This window comes from Xyrauchen texanus, chromosome 1 (genome assembly GCF_025860055.1).
Source record: "Xyrauchen texanus isolate HMW12.3.18 chromosome 1, RBS_HiC_50CHRs, whole genome shotgun sequence".
In the NCBI taxonomy this organism is placed as follows: Eukaryota; Metazoa; Chordata; class Actinopteri; order Cypriniformes; family Catostomidae; genus Xyrauchen; species Xyrauchen texanus.
This window is the reverse complement of record NC_068276.1, coordinates 47,450,921-47,465,921: the sequence shown is the minus strand read 5'-3', so window position 1 is coordinate 47,465,921 and position 15,001 is coordinate 47,450,921. Positions and strand designations below refer to the sequence as shown.

General features: G+C 35.9%; 1 protein-coding gene across 3 annotated transcripts in view; it reads right to left on the bottom strand.

The window, feature by feature from the left end:
• LOC127638326 (rho GTPase-activating protein 6-like) overlaps positions 1-15,001 on the bottom strand; it is a 44,970-nt gene that overhangs the window by 5,233 nt on the left and 24,736 nt on the right. For all 3 annotated transcript variants that reach the window (XM_052119841.1, XM_052119918.1, XM_052119993.1), the window contains exons 3-8: positions 11,195-11,263; positions 5,106-5,386; positions 3,227-3,428; positions 1,743-1,798; positions 1,221-1,371; positions 909-1,057 (exon numbers count right to left, since the gene is read on the bottom strand). In XM_052119841.1, coding sequence (XP_051975801.1) covers positions 909-1,057; positions 1,221-1,371; positions 1,743-1,798; positions 3,227-3,428; positions 5,106-5,386; positions 11,195-11,263 — 908 coding nt within the window. The remainder of the gene's footprint in view (positions 1-908; positions 1,058-1,220; positions 1,372-1,742; positions 1,799-3,226; positions 3,429-5,105; positions 5,387-11,194; positions 11,264-15,001) is intronic.

Sequence of the window (15,001 nt, the reverse complement as noted above, 5' to 3'; positions counted from 1 at the left end):
CAAGTTAAAATGTTGATTTAGTAATTAGAGTAAATGTTTATTTAGATAAGACCTAAACAAAAATTAACCATGGTTTTACTATAGTGATATTGTAGTAACCATGACTGCTGTCACCATGGTTTTCTTTACTGAAATAATGGCTTTGATACAATTAACCATGGTTTTACAACAGTAATACTGTAGTTTCCATTATAGTAACCATGATTATACTATATATTGTAAACATGACAGTAACCATGTTGATTTTTTAGTTACAATATTTTTAATATTATTCATAATTAAACTATGGTTACTGTAAAAAAAATATTTTTATTAAGGGCAAACCCACTGAAGTATTTGTCACCAAATGCAGTATTCTTACTTTGGATTTGGCAGTAATATTGTTTTTGTCTGAACATGGCAAATACTGAACCATACCGAAACCTTGACCTTAAAACCTTGATACAAACCAAACCATGAGAAATTTGAACCATTACACTCCTAATAAATTTAGAATTAATGATATCTTATTTTATGATTTATAGCACAGAGTGTTTTCCAGTTTAGTGAATAAGTGTAATAAATGTTACATGTGAAAATGTGGGTAATGAGAATTGTATTGTTTAAAACTGTAATACATGTTCTTAAAGCCATGCATAAAATGCTTCCAGTGATTTAAGCATGTATTAAGGTGATGTATGCTGAAGCATAAGGGTAGGCTCATGCCATGTTTGTATTTTCTTTTGACATCTCTACCATATTACCGTATCAGTTCCATATTTCATGTTTTCAACCGCTGTTTTTTTCTTTTTCTATAAACAGCCGTCAGAATAAAACCCCAAAATATATATTTTTGTGTTCTGTATGGTTTATTCACATCCCACCGACTACATTTTTATATGTGAAGAGTGAGGGTCAGGGTGTGGTACCTCCTCCTGGTTGGGGCCAGTAGAGTTCTGTGCGTTTTCCTGTACTGTATGTAGAAGTGTGAGGAGCCTCAGTAGAGTATCACACTTACAGGGCGGCAACAAGTACAACAACTGCTGCAGGTACGTCAACTGATCAGCCCCTCTCAACGCTGTGAGAAACACAATATATCTCAAGACAATTTGTGTATTTCATTACAGCTGATATGACAAACAGAGGTATGGTGAATATTTATGCAATAATACAGCTGGATTGTGTAATATTTGGAGTATCGTTAAGCAGTTTATGATGTGAATGTGATTGTGTGCTCGTACAGTTAGCGTGCAGGAAAGCACGGTACAGTTCTTGCGGCAATAGGGGGTCAGGCATGTCCCTCAGGAACTCCTTCAGTAATGCAGCCACATCATGAACGTTGTGTTCCTCATCTAGCACGACATCTATCCCACTATCAAAGTCCTCACGAAGCTGCAAACACACACATGAACACAGTCAACAAAATAATAAAACATTGTAAAAAAATGCTGCATGCTGCCACCACAGATGAGCCTCAAGTATCCATGTTTCCTGTTCTTGTACAAACACAGTATAATATACATACACAAATCTCAGTCAATCTGAGGTCAGCTTCCTACATGCACACCAGTATCTGAAAACATAAACTGTACATGGGACTACTGCCATTGCATACACATTAAACAACTGTCAGTGTTATACTGTCAGCAGTGTGTCTAAAAATGAATATAAAAACAGGGGGGCATTTATTGGAGATAAAAAGGTTTTATATTGTGCAATGGTGTAAGCAAGATCTAGAGTGCTGCCGGAACTCACAAACTTACCTGACGAACTCTCTTTTTGGAGCTGCCTACACGGAATATTCCCAAAGTTTGTAACCCTAGAAAGAGAGAGAGGGGGCCTTGATCATAAACAGGTGTTGGGCTGATTGACCTGACCCTCAGTTTGTGCCAGGGTGTGTTATGAGTTATCAATACATAAATCATTTGAATCGGATGATGACATTATGTGGATACTCATGCTGTTTTTCTAACATTATTTTATAATCTACATCCAAGCATACCACTTTGATGAATTTTGTGTTTTCTCAAGTACTCTTAAAACAAGCAACCCTTTAATGATAAATAATTAGTAACTGGATATTAGCCACTGGAAACCTTAACAAGGGATCCCATAATTTTTGATCTAATTTCATAACATTTTCTTGAATTCTTCAGTCATTTACCATAACTGGACAAGGATTTGAAAAAAGTAAAAATGGCATAAAATAAAATAAAACAAAATAAATTAAATTCTTGCTGATGAAATACTTTAGAGCAGATTATAACTAGAAATTTCTTCTTTTCCATTTTATTTAAACATTTAAATAATGGAGAGACTATTTGCACCCGGTGTAAATAGCATCTGCCACACAGTGCAGCTATTTGCACCCCAATAGTCTGGTGGAACCACAGAAATATACGACAAACTAGACGTTAAGTGTCGCTGCAATGACGTGGGGTGTAAATACGATGAGCATGTGTAGTGTTGTCCTAGCGATCCCAGTTCAATTCCGCATTTTATCCCACATTTTTTTTACCATCCGATTTCCTCTTTCCACTCTTAATATTTCCTTTAATACTTACAATAATAAATAAAAATAAATATTAAGGTTGATTTCATTGCAGTAATTTTGTCATGGTGAATTTTGGGAAGTGCAGAAAAGGGTTTGATCCGGAGGCGGGGTCTGTCGATCGCATATCGTTCCCTTACTCTTTTCTTCCACGGCTCAGCGTCGCTTGTGTGTAGATTGCATCACTGTGTTACTATAGTAATATTGTAGTAACCATGTTTTATTTTGGCAGATAACATAGTTTTAATACAATTTACCATGGTGTTACTAATATGGTGGTAATATAGTAATCATAGTTAATTTTGTGGTTAATGCAATTTTACTACAAATACCATGGTGAAACTGTTGTAAAACCAAGGTTATTTTGTCTAGGTAAGGTTAGGTTTAAGGGTAGGGGTTAATTTAGTGCCTGTGGGATTCTAAATAAACACAATAAACATGCTGCCGTGATGCCCATATACTGAATGTTAGTATTTAAATATGGGTGCAAATAGTATCTGCCACTATTTGCACTGAGGTGCAAATAGCATCTGCCAATAAATTAATACATACATTTTAAAATGTTATTTATTAAATGAATCAATAAATAATTATTAATAATCAATAAATTAATTAATTTAATAAATAAATGCAATAATTTATACATTTTTCAAGCCTGAAAAACAATTTTATGCTGTAATGTTGTTTGCAGCTCACCGTAAGTCTGAATGTGGTTACAGCAGCGCTCCACCACTTTGGGGACTTGTGTATAGATGGGGTTGAGACTCAGCTTGGCCTGTGTAAGACCAGCTGAAGCCTTTTTCAACTCCAGCTCATTGGGGTGAGAGAGCTGCAGAGCCTCTAGTAATCTGGACTGACTCTCAACCAGATCAGAGATGGAGTCTACAGATAACCCTCCCTAGACAGAGAAAGAAGTCAGTGGGTGAGAGAAATAAAGGATAGTTTACGATGGAAGGATAGGCAATGATCAAGGGAATGAATGTTAAGGCATGTGACAGATGTAAGGTATAAATGTTAAAGACCAAAAGGTTGACATAAATTTGAGCTAAGGCTAAAACTACCTGTTTCATTTACAAGAAATTGTTAAAACCCATAAACAGCCACAAAGCTTTCCCATTAGTCACACAAAAGAACACAAAGTTAGTAGAACATTTGTCGCAATATTTAAAAATCTATTCATATTTTTACAAGTGTACAAACGAAATATAAACACATTTTCATAAAAGCTTTTCAAATGTCACATCTATCAAAGCAATGATGAACAGCCCAGTAATCTGTTATTTTTCCTTTCTCTCTCCATGTTTAAGGGAGGACAGAATGCAGAGTTTGATTTGGCAAAGAAACAGACATAGATATCATTCCCTCCTGCTGATCTGTTGCCAGCCATAGAGATATTGTCTTTAGTCCTACAGAGTATGAAAGATATGGCAATAATCTGAATAACATACTGACTGCTGCCATCCGGAGTCTCAGTAATAGCAAACTTCTTTTTGGATATGATGTGACCAGGAATAATACACTTCCTTACAAACCCAAAATGCAGTAATGTGGATAATAAAATAGTCTTTCTGAGTTTTCTCAGAATCTGTGCATAGTTGGCCCTAACCTGTACCGTGTAGTATAGAGTTGAATCCTTTAAAGCTCACAAGACTTCCATTATGTTTAGTTTAAAAACATCTAAAATTCCTTTGGAGAAACACAAATGACACAATTGTTACATACAATGATGGTAGAACTATAAAATTAATGTCGATGGAATAGTTCTGAATTTGATGAGAAGTGTTTGAGTTCATATTGAAATAAATCACAAACTTTTGGTTTCTTGGCAAATTTGAGCACAGTGTGAGACACTCTTTGAGATATTCTCTGAAACTCTAGAGGAGATAAAATTGAGATTACTGTTGCTTTTTTTCCCCTCAGGAAACCCAAGCAAACATCTCCATTTGATCTTTATTGAATGTTATTGCTGTCTAGGTGAAACAAAGAAGATATCAATATGATCTCATTTGTGAATTTTATACCTATGGGGAGGTATGACTACATCTGAAGTTATCTGTAGTGAGTTGCAGATGTATTATTGAGGTAGAAGTTCAACATGACCTAGACACTGTTATTTACTCAGCTGTCTGACTACTATAAAAAAACAAACAAACAAAAAAAACACTCCGTTTGTATTTTCTACTATAGCCTTTACATATTATTTTGAAAGATCCTTCTACTTAAAGGAATATTCCAGGTCCAATACAAGTTAAGCGCAATCGACAGCATAATGTTGATTACTAAAAAAAAATAATTTCGACTCGTCTGTCCTTATCTTTAAAAAAAAATTGAGGTTACTGTGAGGTATATACAATGGAAGTGAATGGGGACAATTTTTGAAGGGTTTCAACACAGAAATATGAAGCTCATATTTTTATTAAAAAAAAACGTACGTTAATTCTTCTGTTAACACTCGTGTATTATTAGAGCTGTACATTTTTTTAATTGTAATTTTAAACAGTCATTTTAGGGTTTTAGGGTTTGCTGACATCACATTGTCATGGCAACGAGGTTGCAAAATGTGGGCTTCACTTACCCGTCTGTGTATCCGTGAGGTGTTGTCCATGAACGCTGATGATAGAGATTTGTTGTGGCCCTCCACTGCCAGTGAGGAGGCAGCCCCAGGTGTTAAGACCGTATTGCACAGCTGCCGGTTTCCATTGTGCTGCCATTTTTCAGCACGGAAGCGTAGTACACTGGCCTCAAGGTCCAGACAGTCCCGACGACTCTCTTTCAACGCATCCTGCCGTTGCTTGTGAGCCCGGTCATTTGCGATTACTTGGGTGAGAGGGATACCAAACGCCTTGGGTGCAGACTCTGTAGGAGAATCAGAAAAGAAAACTTAAGGACATTTCTGTTGGCCTATGGACTATTTAATTTCTTATACATTTGCCAATGGAGACAGAATTTTGACACATAAGATGTTGGTATTATTATGAGGTGATCATTCCACATTTTTGACAAGGATAAGTTTCCACAGACTGCAAATCATTGTTTTAAGCCTGCTTTTTCATACATACATTACAAGTAAAACTTGTTCTTTTGTTCTTGCTTACATTCTGTAAAATGACCTAATATAGTAAAGCCAAAATATCACATTATGAAATGTTACATCAAAAGCAATGTCATATTTGGTAACTATGTAGTTCTACTTTACTATTTCCATACAGGTTTTATGTTGCAGTATATCTTGAAGTTATTATTTTGCTGCCTCTTGTGGTTTACTTGCTTTTAAAATGTATTCAAGGCAATTATGAAATTAAGAAATGTGGTTAAAGAGCTAGAAATTATGCCAAAAAATCTTGGTATATATGGGATTTCTAGTGTAAAGCACATATAATATGAGACATAAACCATACTGAGGGCTGATGCCTTGTGTGTCAGGATACAGGAAATTAATCCAATTGCAGACAGTAGCCAGTTAAAAAGAAGAACACAAAAACTGCCCAGAAAACAGCACAATGCAGCAGGAAAATAAACAACCCAGGAGGGGGCAAAAAAGGAACCAGAACCAAACACAACACTTGAAATAAACAGGACTAACTAACAGCAAATAAAAACAAACCCAACTGACCAACTGCAGAGCACAAAACACCACAACAGGAGACCAGAAATGAACCAGCACAGGATAAAGCACACAAAGGGGATAGGAAGGGAATAAAATGAGAAGAGCGGGTTGGGAAAATGAACTATAAACCAGACAAAAAAGGGGCAGAGTCAGGAGCACAGGGTGACAAGACACAAACAGAAACACAAAACCAGAGTAAACTGGTGATAGGATCGGCACACTAAATAAAAACACAAGAGAGTCAGGAATCTGACTTTGTGTAACTACAGTAACTTCTGTACATATAAGATCCATGGGCGACATTTAAATACAGCCAGAAGCCACACTGATTAGTTTTCATATTACTTGAATGCATTATATGCAGACTGTATTGCTAGTTTAGACATATCTTTAGCTCTTATCTGAGTCCACGCTGTTCTGCAAGTGATCTTCTTATCTAGCTGCTCTATGTCTGCTTTACTCATGCTAAACAGGAAAGCATCTGTATTTGCCAACTGGGGTTAATCCCAATCATATGTGTAAACAACACAATTATATTTAAAGCCTTTTGAAAATACAACAGACAGACAGACAGACAGACAGAGTCCCTGTTGTGCATCTGGTAAGCCTCTTTGGCTTCACTTGAATTAATTGAGTGATTTCTGAACTAATTAAAGCATAATACTTATTAGCACGTTATAAAAGCCTATTCTGCTTGATCTTAAATGCTAGATCTTAAAGAAATCTTTATTTAGCATATTTTTCAAAAGCTGCTTAATTGTAATTGAACTTATCCCATTCCAGCTATTTTTATACATAGTGAGGTACCAACACTTGGCGTTTACTTTAAGACAACATTTTTAAATAAAGTTCTTAACACCATAATGGTCTAAAGTTTACCACTCAATCTGTTTTGGCTGCCAAAATAAAACATAAGCATGACCCCACTGCAAATACAGTCTTGGATTCTCCACTTGCCCCCTCCCTTCTTTACAATCTCTTTTCTCCTCTATCTCTAGGCTTAAAGTTCTGAAGGCAGATCAGGTTAGATTGGTTCACTGCCCACGTATAGCCTGGAAGAAAAGGGGATTGAGTCTTCTTTAAATAAATTCCTCTTCTCTTCAAAAAGCTGACGCACATGCTTGATACAAGTGCCAGACTGTGGTTGCAGATGGCAGGCAAAATGTCAGGAACATGGCCAAACAAATCAGCTGACTCAGGAATCTGTGCTGCTTTAGCATCCTGCAATGCCTATGAGCTGATCGGAGATCACACTGCACTCTTAACAGCTCTTAAAGCCAAGTTAAATACTGATCCTTAATCAACAATAGTGCGTTTTGTCATTATTTACAGGAGAGTGAGGTAATCACATATTATAATGAAGTAAATAGTGATAATATTGTTTCAAACAGATTTAATAAAAAAAGAAATCCAGTGTAAATGCAATCCTGAAATTAAATTAAATTCACAAGTCATGGGGTAAAAAGAAGGATTATGATAACATTTGATGCATTAAATCATGTGCAATGGACAAGGCTCAGATGCTTATATTAACAATTTGTAAATAAGTTAAGATATGTACATTATGCATTACAATAACATTGAACATAATAGGTGTTAATGATATATGCAGTGAAACAGCAAATTAAAGAGAATATGTTTGACTTTTTAGTTCTGCGTGATTAGCTTAAAATAGGAATACAAAGTAAAATCCAGGTAGGTTCAGAAATAAATATATTATTTGTGTTCAAGATCTGTGTTTTTAGCTTTTGCTGATCATACATATGTTAAACGTGACAGACAAAGTCTGCAGTATGTAATGCACTAGCAGAGATCATCAAATACAGTTTGTGCGGAGTAAAGCTACATTGGATTGAATGTGTTCTGTATTTTTAAGTCTTAAAGCTGTGTGTCTTATAGGACTATAGGAGATTTGCTGTGAAGATCTGTGACACACCAAACAGCCCTGGCAACCTGGGTCAGAGGATACACATAGGGAACATCCATTTATTAGAGAGAGAGATTTAGGAGTAGCAGTGCTTTAACATGGATGTCATGAGTATAGAGTTTGTTTAGCTGGCAAAATTTCTACTAACATATATTTTGTCATTTGGCTATGATTTGAAATGCAGTTCGACCATTGTTTGTTTGTGGTTTAAAAGAAACATAAAAGAGAGCACTTGAAGACAACATGACGTGATGAAGTATATATGGCCTCATTTTTTTTTTTTTTTTTTTTTTGCCTAAACAGAAAATTATTAGACTTCTGTTTTGTTTACCCTTACAAAAATGTACAATTTCACTACAGTAATACAGTATAATTTAACCATAGTATTTAGATAAACCATAGTTACCACACAATTAACCATGGTTACTACTGCAATATTACTGTAGTAAATCAATGGTTTCAATGGTATAGTAACTTCAAGTTAAATATGTATTTAAATTCATAGGTGTAATTAATGTTCCTTTTATTATGCTACTTAATAAGCTAATTCATAATACGCAATAAATTGTTAAGCATTAATATGAGTTTAGTAATGTTCACGTTAACGCGTTATCTTGTATTGCCATATATAGCCTACATAAAGATATACGCTGGAAATGTCCCGCCCCTTACTGAAACGGGAAATATGATTGGTTAGCAAATGTCCAATCGCGTTTGAAATGAACGTTCTGATTGGTGGATCAGCTCAGTCCGACTGTCTTGCCAGTGCTCCCCAGTGCATCTCAGAGCGTGTTTACAGAGAATCTCTGTGCATTTTTTAAATTAATAATAAATAAAACACAATTCACTCAACGGTGCTGGGGCATCGCGTTATTAGATTAAAAATGTCCAGGTCAAAAGCTTGTTGTTCTGGCGGCCACACCTATCACCACTTATTTCATGTGGGCATATGCCAAATCCTAAAACAGATAGGAGGGCATACGACGTATATATGCCCTAGAATACACACCAGAAGCTGATTCTCTGGTTTTCTATCATAACCTCTACAAGTGCTGATCCCTCCTGTTTGAACGAGTCTTGTGACAGCGCAAGCGCTTGTCTGCTTGTGTTTTTCAGCATTTATGAATGTTAAGATGAGTGGGAGAAAAAACATTTCCCATCCTGCACAAGTAGGCTATTTGCTAATATAGCCTAGTCCATTTTATTTCACTTTGAAGCTTACGATTATTGTTCGTGGTAACCAAATAATAATACCCCTAGTTACAAAATAAATAAATAATTTAGAATCTATATTTTTGTGTGAGGATCGATATTTTTGATACAACATCAGTATCGGAAGTATCGATACTTTTAGGATCAATCTGCCCATCCCTACCTGGTATTAAGATGTAGGCACTAGGTCTTGCTTGTTTATCAAACAAAGATTACAAGAGTGCATGTGCTCAGGAACAGTGTTGGGGGTCACACGATAAAAGTAATGAGTGTTCCTTAATCAGATTACTTTTTCGAGTAATGATTAACTCAATATTTTTTATTATCTAATATTATATATTATAATATTAGATAATAAATATTAAATATTATATTATCTGATAATATTTAATATTATCAGAGTTACTTTTGAAATTGAGAATGCGTTGCTTTTGTACACGTGTTTGATACCTGTGCCGTGTCCTAGCTGTGACGTGCCGTGGCGCTTCTCGTCCAGTGTGTGAGAGGCTAGAGACTATTTAGCAGACAGAGGTGAGTCACTTATATTTAAATGAATGGGAGAAATTGGAACGCCCAACCAAGAAGCTCTAGCACCCAACAATCAATTGATGTAGAAAGGAAGTCCCGCCTTGCGGGTAAAAGAGCCAATCACCTTTTATATACATACATCACCTGTCAATCAACTGTTTCAGCGTAATATGAGGTCAACGTTCGGTTGAGTGAAACGCGATTGATTCATTAATATACATTGCACACAAAAATCAGTAAATGCATTTAGGCAGAGGCATTATAAGATTAGTCTTCCACTGGTTATGACATGATGCACAGGGTGAAATACTTGCTCAGTTCACTGAATTATGCAGCCGAAATGCTCCCTGTTACAGCTCTTCGTAACTGGGAGAATGGGATGAGAAAAGCTGAATCTGGATCAGTAACTGCGAGCAACGTTCTACATCGATTGTGTATGCAGACAAAATTTCTTAGTTTATAAACGTATTCTCCATTTTTGTTTTATAATAAACAAGTTAGATTCATGAAATCGTTTTTATGACATTTTGGTAGCATTAAAAACTATTCCATTCAAGCTGTATCAACATGCGCCTTTGAAGTTGTGGCATCTGTACTCACCTTGGATCAACTCAAAACAAGCATGCACTAAAGTGACTTAAGACTTATCAGACTTGTTCCTTGAACATAGGCTGGATTCCTCACTGAATTTTATCCTGACTTTTGAAAAATATCTTAAGTTGGCTCTGGCATTGTCGATGTGCACAGCACATGGTGACATACAGAATATGATGCAGGTACAAGTGTTGTTATTCTTAATTATTCATATTGGCTGCCATGTTGATGGAAAAACAAATCATGCACATTCCTGTAATGTAGACTTTATTATAAATATAACGTGAAGACATACTGATTGAAGACTTTCTAAATATCTATTTGTTTACTATGTTGTTTTGACATGAGTGTTGTTCAGTAGCTAGCATGACCTGTAATGTCTCTTGTATGCAATGAATGGCTTATTTGTATGAAATGCATAACATAGCAGAAGAGAAAGTGGCTGTTGGACAAAAGTAACGCAAAAGTAATGTAATGCTTTACTTTCCATAAAAATAACTTTTTAATGAATTAAGTAAATTTTTTAAGGAGTAATGCAATATTATAACAAGTTACTTTAAAAAGTAACATTACCCAACACTGCTCAGGAATGCTGCCTGGCAAATGGAGGGTACTTAAAGTACTTAAGAAGAATGGCTAGAATAGTTTGCTTAAACATAGTTAAGTCTCACAATGCAAAGTTTTTGAGACTTAACTATATTGAAACAATTGCCATTTCTACTTGTATGCATTTTATAAGGGTTAAGAGATCATCTTTTATAAAGAAGCATTGAAATAAAGAAAGGTTCTTTCTTACCTCGTTCTTTCTTTTCTTTTGAAAAGGAGTCAAACTTTCTCCGTAGTGATTTTCTCCTCTTGCGAATCTCTGCAGAAAAAATTGAATTATAATTGGTTTTATGTACAGACCTATGTCTAGGTCAGTTTATGATTATAAAATGTATTTAATATAGCTGGTGAATATTTATGTTAATAATTTATATAAAAGGTAAATCTAATTTGGGAATTAATATGTGATTAAATTAACAATATGAGGCACATGACAAAGTTTATTACACAGCATACCACATAAAATAGCTTGTGGCAACTAACACATGCACCAAATCAGATGCATGCAACAAATCTTCCATTCCTATAATAAACTATTAATCCATTTAGATGGATGATAGTCTGTAGGGCTCTTTCTGAAGTAAAACCACTGACCTTCTTGCTTCGAAAGCAAGCAAGATATGGCACTAAAAATTACAGTAACATTTTCTGGATGGATAAATAGTCACCACCATTCAATTGGTATCTTAAAACGTTTTTATTATATATTTAATATGATTGATGATTAATGAAAAGACTGTATATATAAAATAGCTAAAATGTCACATTTTACAGCAACTTTACCAGAAACCCCATTTACTAAACACTTCGCTAAACCGAGAAACACATCCCCTTAGAAATGTTTGATTGATTAAACCATGAGAAACATTAAGCAGCGCTGCACTCCTATCATGTCAAGCTTTCTCATGTATCTTGTCTTGTTTTCTGGTGTTAAGTCATCATTATGTCGATACTGGAACCACTGTTGTGATGATATGAGAATTGATTTAGTCTTGAATGTGCTCGGATGTTTCCCAAAGACGTTAAAGCATGTATCAAGCATATGGTCAACTGCAACCACAGAGAGAGAGTAAGGGATTGTAACACATGCAGAGTTGACCATTAGGTGGGGTCATATTCCCATGACTGCAGGAAATGAGTTTATTTCTATGGCAACTGCCCCTTTCCCTCCCCACACGCCAAGACATCCAGGGCTAAGCCTCCATCAGCTACCATCAGAGAGAGAGATGATGAGCATGTTGAAATATTTGCATGATTTAGGACAAATAATCTCTTTGGGTCCATGCAGAGACCGAAAACAAAATTAAGGAGCCATTTTTATAAGGCAAGATACAAAAAAATAAAAATAAAATAAAGAGAGCGAGATCAAAACAAAGGCTTCAAACTGCATACAGCAAGAGTTTAAAACTAATAACAGTAATTCAAAATATTAACAAAGAATGTAACTTCAAAATATCCCTGGATTAAGGTTGTTAAATGTAAAAAAAAAAACAAAAAAAAAAAAAGAAAGATTATTGTCCAAAAACAGAGATCCATTACTAATTACGTGCTTTTAGAATTCTCTTATGTGTATTTAACAGAGCTTAAATTAAACTGTCCAAAAAAAAAATATTTCCCAAAAAATAGCTGCCAAACATGTTGATGACAATTCCAAAAGGAGCAGCCAAGTCAACCACCATGCATAAACTGACAGATTTCTCCTTTGGGAGGATATTGTTCCATAAATATTCACAGAAATTATGGCGGCAGCTTCCCCATGAGTAAGCTTGAGGTCTTCTCACAGATGACCAGTTGAAAACTCCACTTTAAAGGACAGCGGATGACCTTCCTTGATCTGAACATGTGGTGTTGCTTGTACATGCTGGGAAAACCACTTTTCACATAACAAAGTGGTAGGACATAAAGGGACACTCATATGATAGCTCAGACATTGCACAAACACATAAGGTTGCATAGAAAAGTAAAGTAACAGAATATTTTCAAATGAAAGAAAAATAGACAATTATAATGTAATTAAAAAGAGATTTCGTATGCATATACTAAAATGATGAGCAGATGTGATTTTTTGCTAAGAGTGACTAATGGATTGACTTCTAAAATAGTGGTTCTCTGGTTTTGCATCAGGACCGATGTTTTACATTGGAAATAAAGTGGTGACACAACCCAGCACCAAAATTGTTTAGCATACAATGGTAAATTAAAATGCCCTAGTGGATAGTTCACCCTTTTGTTGTTCCAAAGCCATACAACTTTCTTTCTTCTTTGGAACAGAAGAAGAGGTGTGAAGCAGAACGTTAGATTCAGTCCCTATTCACTTTAATTGCATCACTTTTTTATCAATTCACTGGAAGTGACTGAGGCTCTTAATGTTCGAAAGTGCTCCTTGTAGCTCCTGGCTGTAGACCAGTGCTACAGTAGTATCACAATACTAAAGCTTCAAAATATTGGTGGCGCCACAGTATTTTTTAAACAGTAGTACCAAATGGTAATACCATAAGTTATGTTGTATGTGCGGTAGTTAATATTATTTTTGCTAAAACCTTAATTTCAATCAGACCTATGTCTGCAATAACATTACAAATTTTGTCTTTTCCAGTGGCATCCCCTTCATGCAGTGCCCTTTTAGAGCGCAAAATGTTGTTTATAATTTGCCCCTTATATGGTATTGTTTATTTATCAGTAATCAGTAATCCTTTTTATTGTCATTGTAACCTGTACAACGAAATTTAAAAGTGCCAAACAGTTGGTGCATCAATAAAATCAATATCAATAAAAAGAAAAAAACAATCCCCATCTTATTGGAGATACACACACACACCACCATTCATTCTGTCATAGTTATTGCACAATCTAACTATATAGTATTGTTTTATGAATGTTTTTTTTTTTTTTTTTATGGCATTAAGGGTGGTTATTGCTGTTGGATAAAAACTGTTTTTAAGTCTGTTTGTTCTTGATTTGATTGTCCTGTATCGTCTGCCTGATGGCAACAGTTCAAACAAGGAGTGACCGGGATGGAAAGTGTCTTTAATAATGCTCTGAGCTTTTTTGGCACAGCGAGCACTGTGAAGGTCAACCATTGTAGGGAGGGGACAACCGACTATCTTCTGGGCCATGTTAATGACCCGTTGGAGAGCCTTTTTCTGGGCTACTGTGCAGCTACTAAACCACACACATAGGCAGTATGTTAAGATAGATTCTATGGAACACCTGTAAAAGGATAACAGCAGTCTCTGAGTGATGTCGTTTCTCCTGAGGACCCTCAGGAAGTGCAAACGTTGTTGGGCCTTTTTTAGCACCTTCACACTGTTTACGCTCCATGTCAGACCCTCCTCAATGTACACACCCAGAAAACAGAAATCCGACACCTGCTCCACCCGATCCCCGCTGATGATGAGTGGTGTGATGTCAGTCTTTTCCCTCCTGTAATCAATCACCAGCTCCTTGGTCTTTACAGTATTAAGGAGAAGGTTATTCTCCCTACACCACACCGACAAATGTTTAACCTCCTCTCTGTAAGCTGATTCGTCTGCTCCAGTGATGAGCCCCACAACTGTAGTGTCGTCCGCAAACTTCACTATGATGTTATTGTGGTGGGTGGAGGTGCAGTCGTGCGTGTATAGAGTGTACAGCAGGGGGCTCAATACACAGCAATGTGTGGTTTTACCATGCTTCAAACACACACATGTCTGAATCCCAGCGTGTTCATTTGCCGGTCGTGCCTCCTAATGGATAATATGGATTTAAGTAAAACTTCGGAAAATTAGATGCTTTTTACACAACACACTTCACGTACCGAGATTTGGAATTATTTTGGGTTCCCTTATGACTCAGAAAACTTGACACTGTGTCACCAAGCTGACGCATATGGGAGAGTCCTTCTGTAGGATATTTGGTACTGAAGAATTTAGAGGGATACAGTTAACGTGCCCGTCTTCTAACACCAATATATGTAAGGGAATTTAGGGTCTCGAAATATGTGTTAGATTAGAAGAGC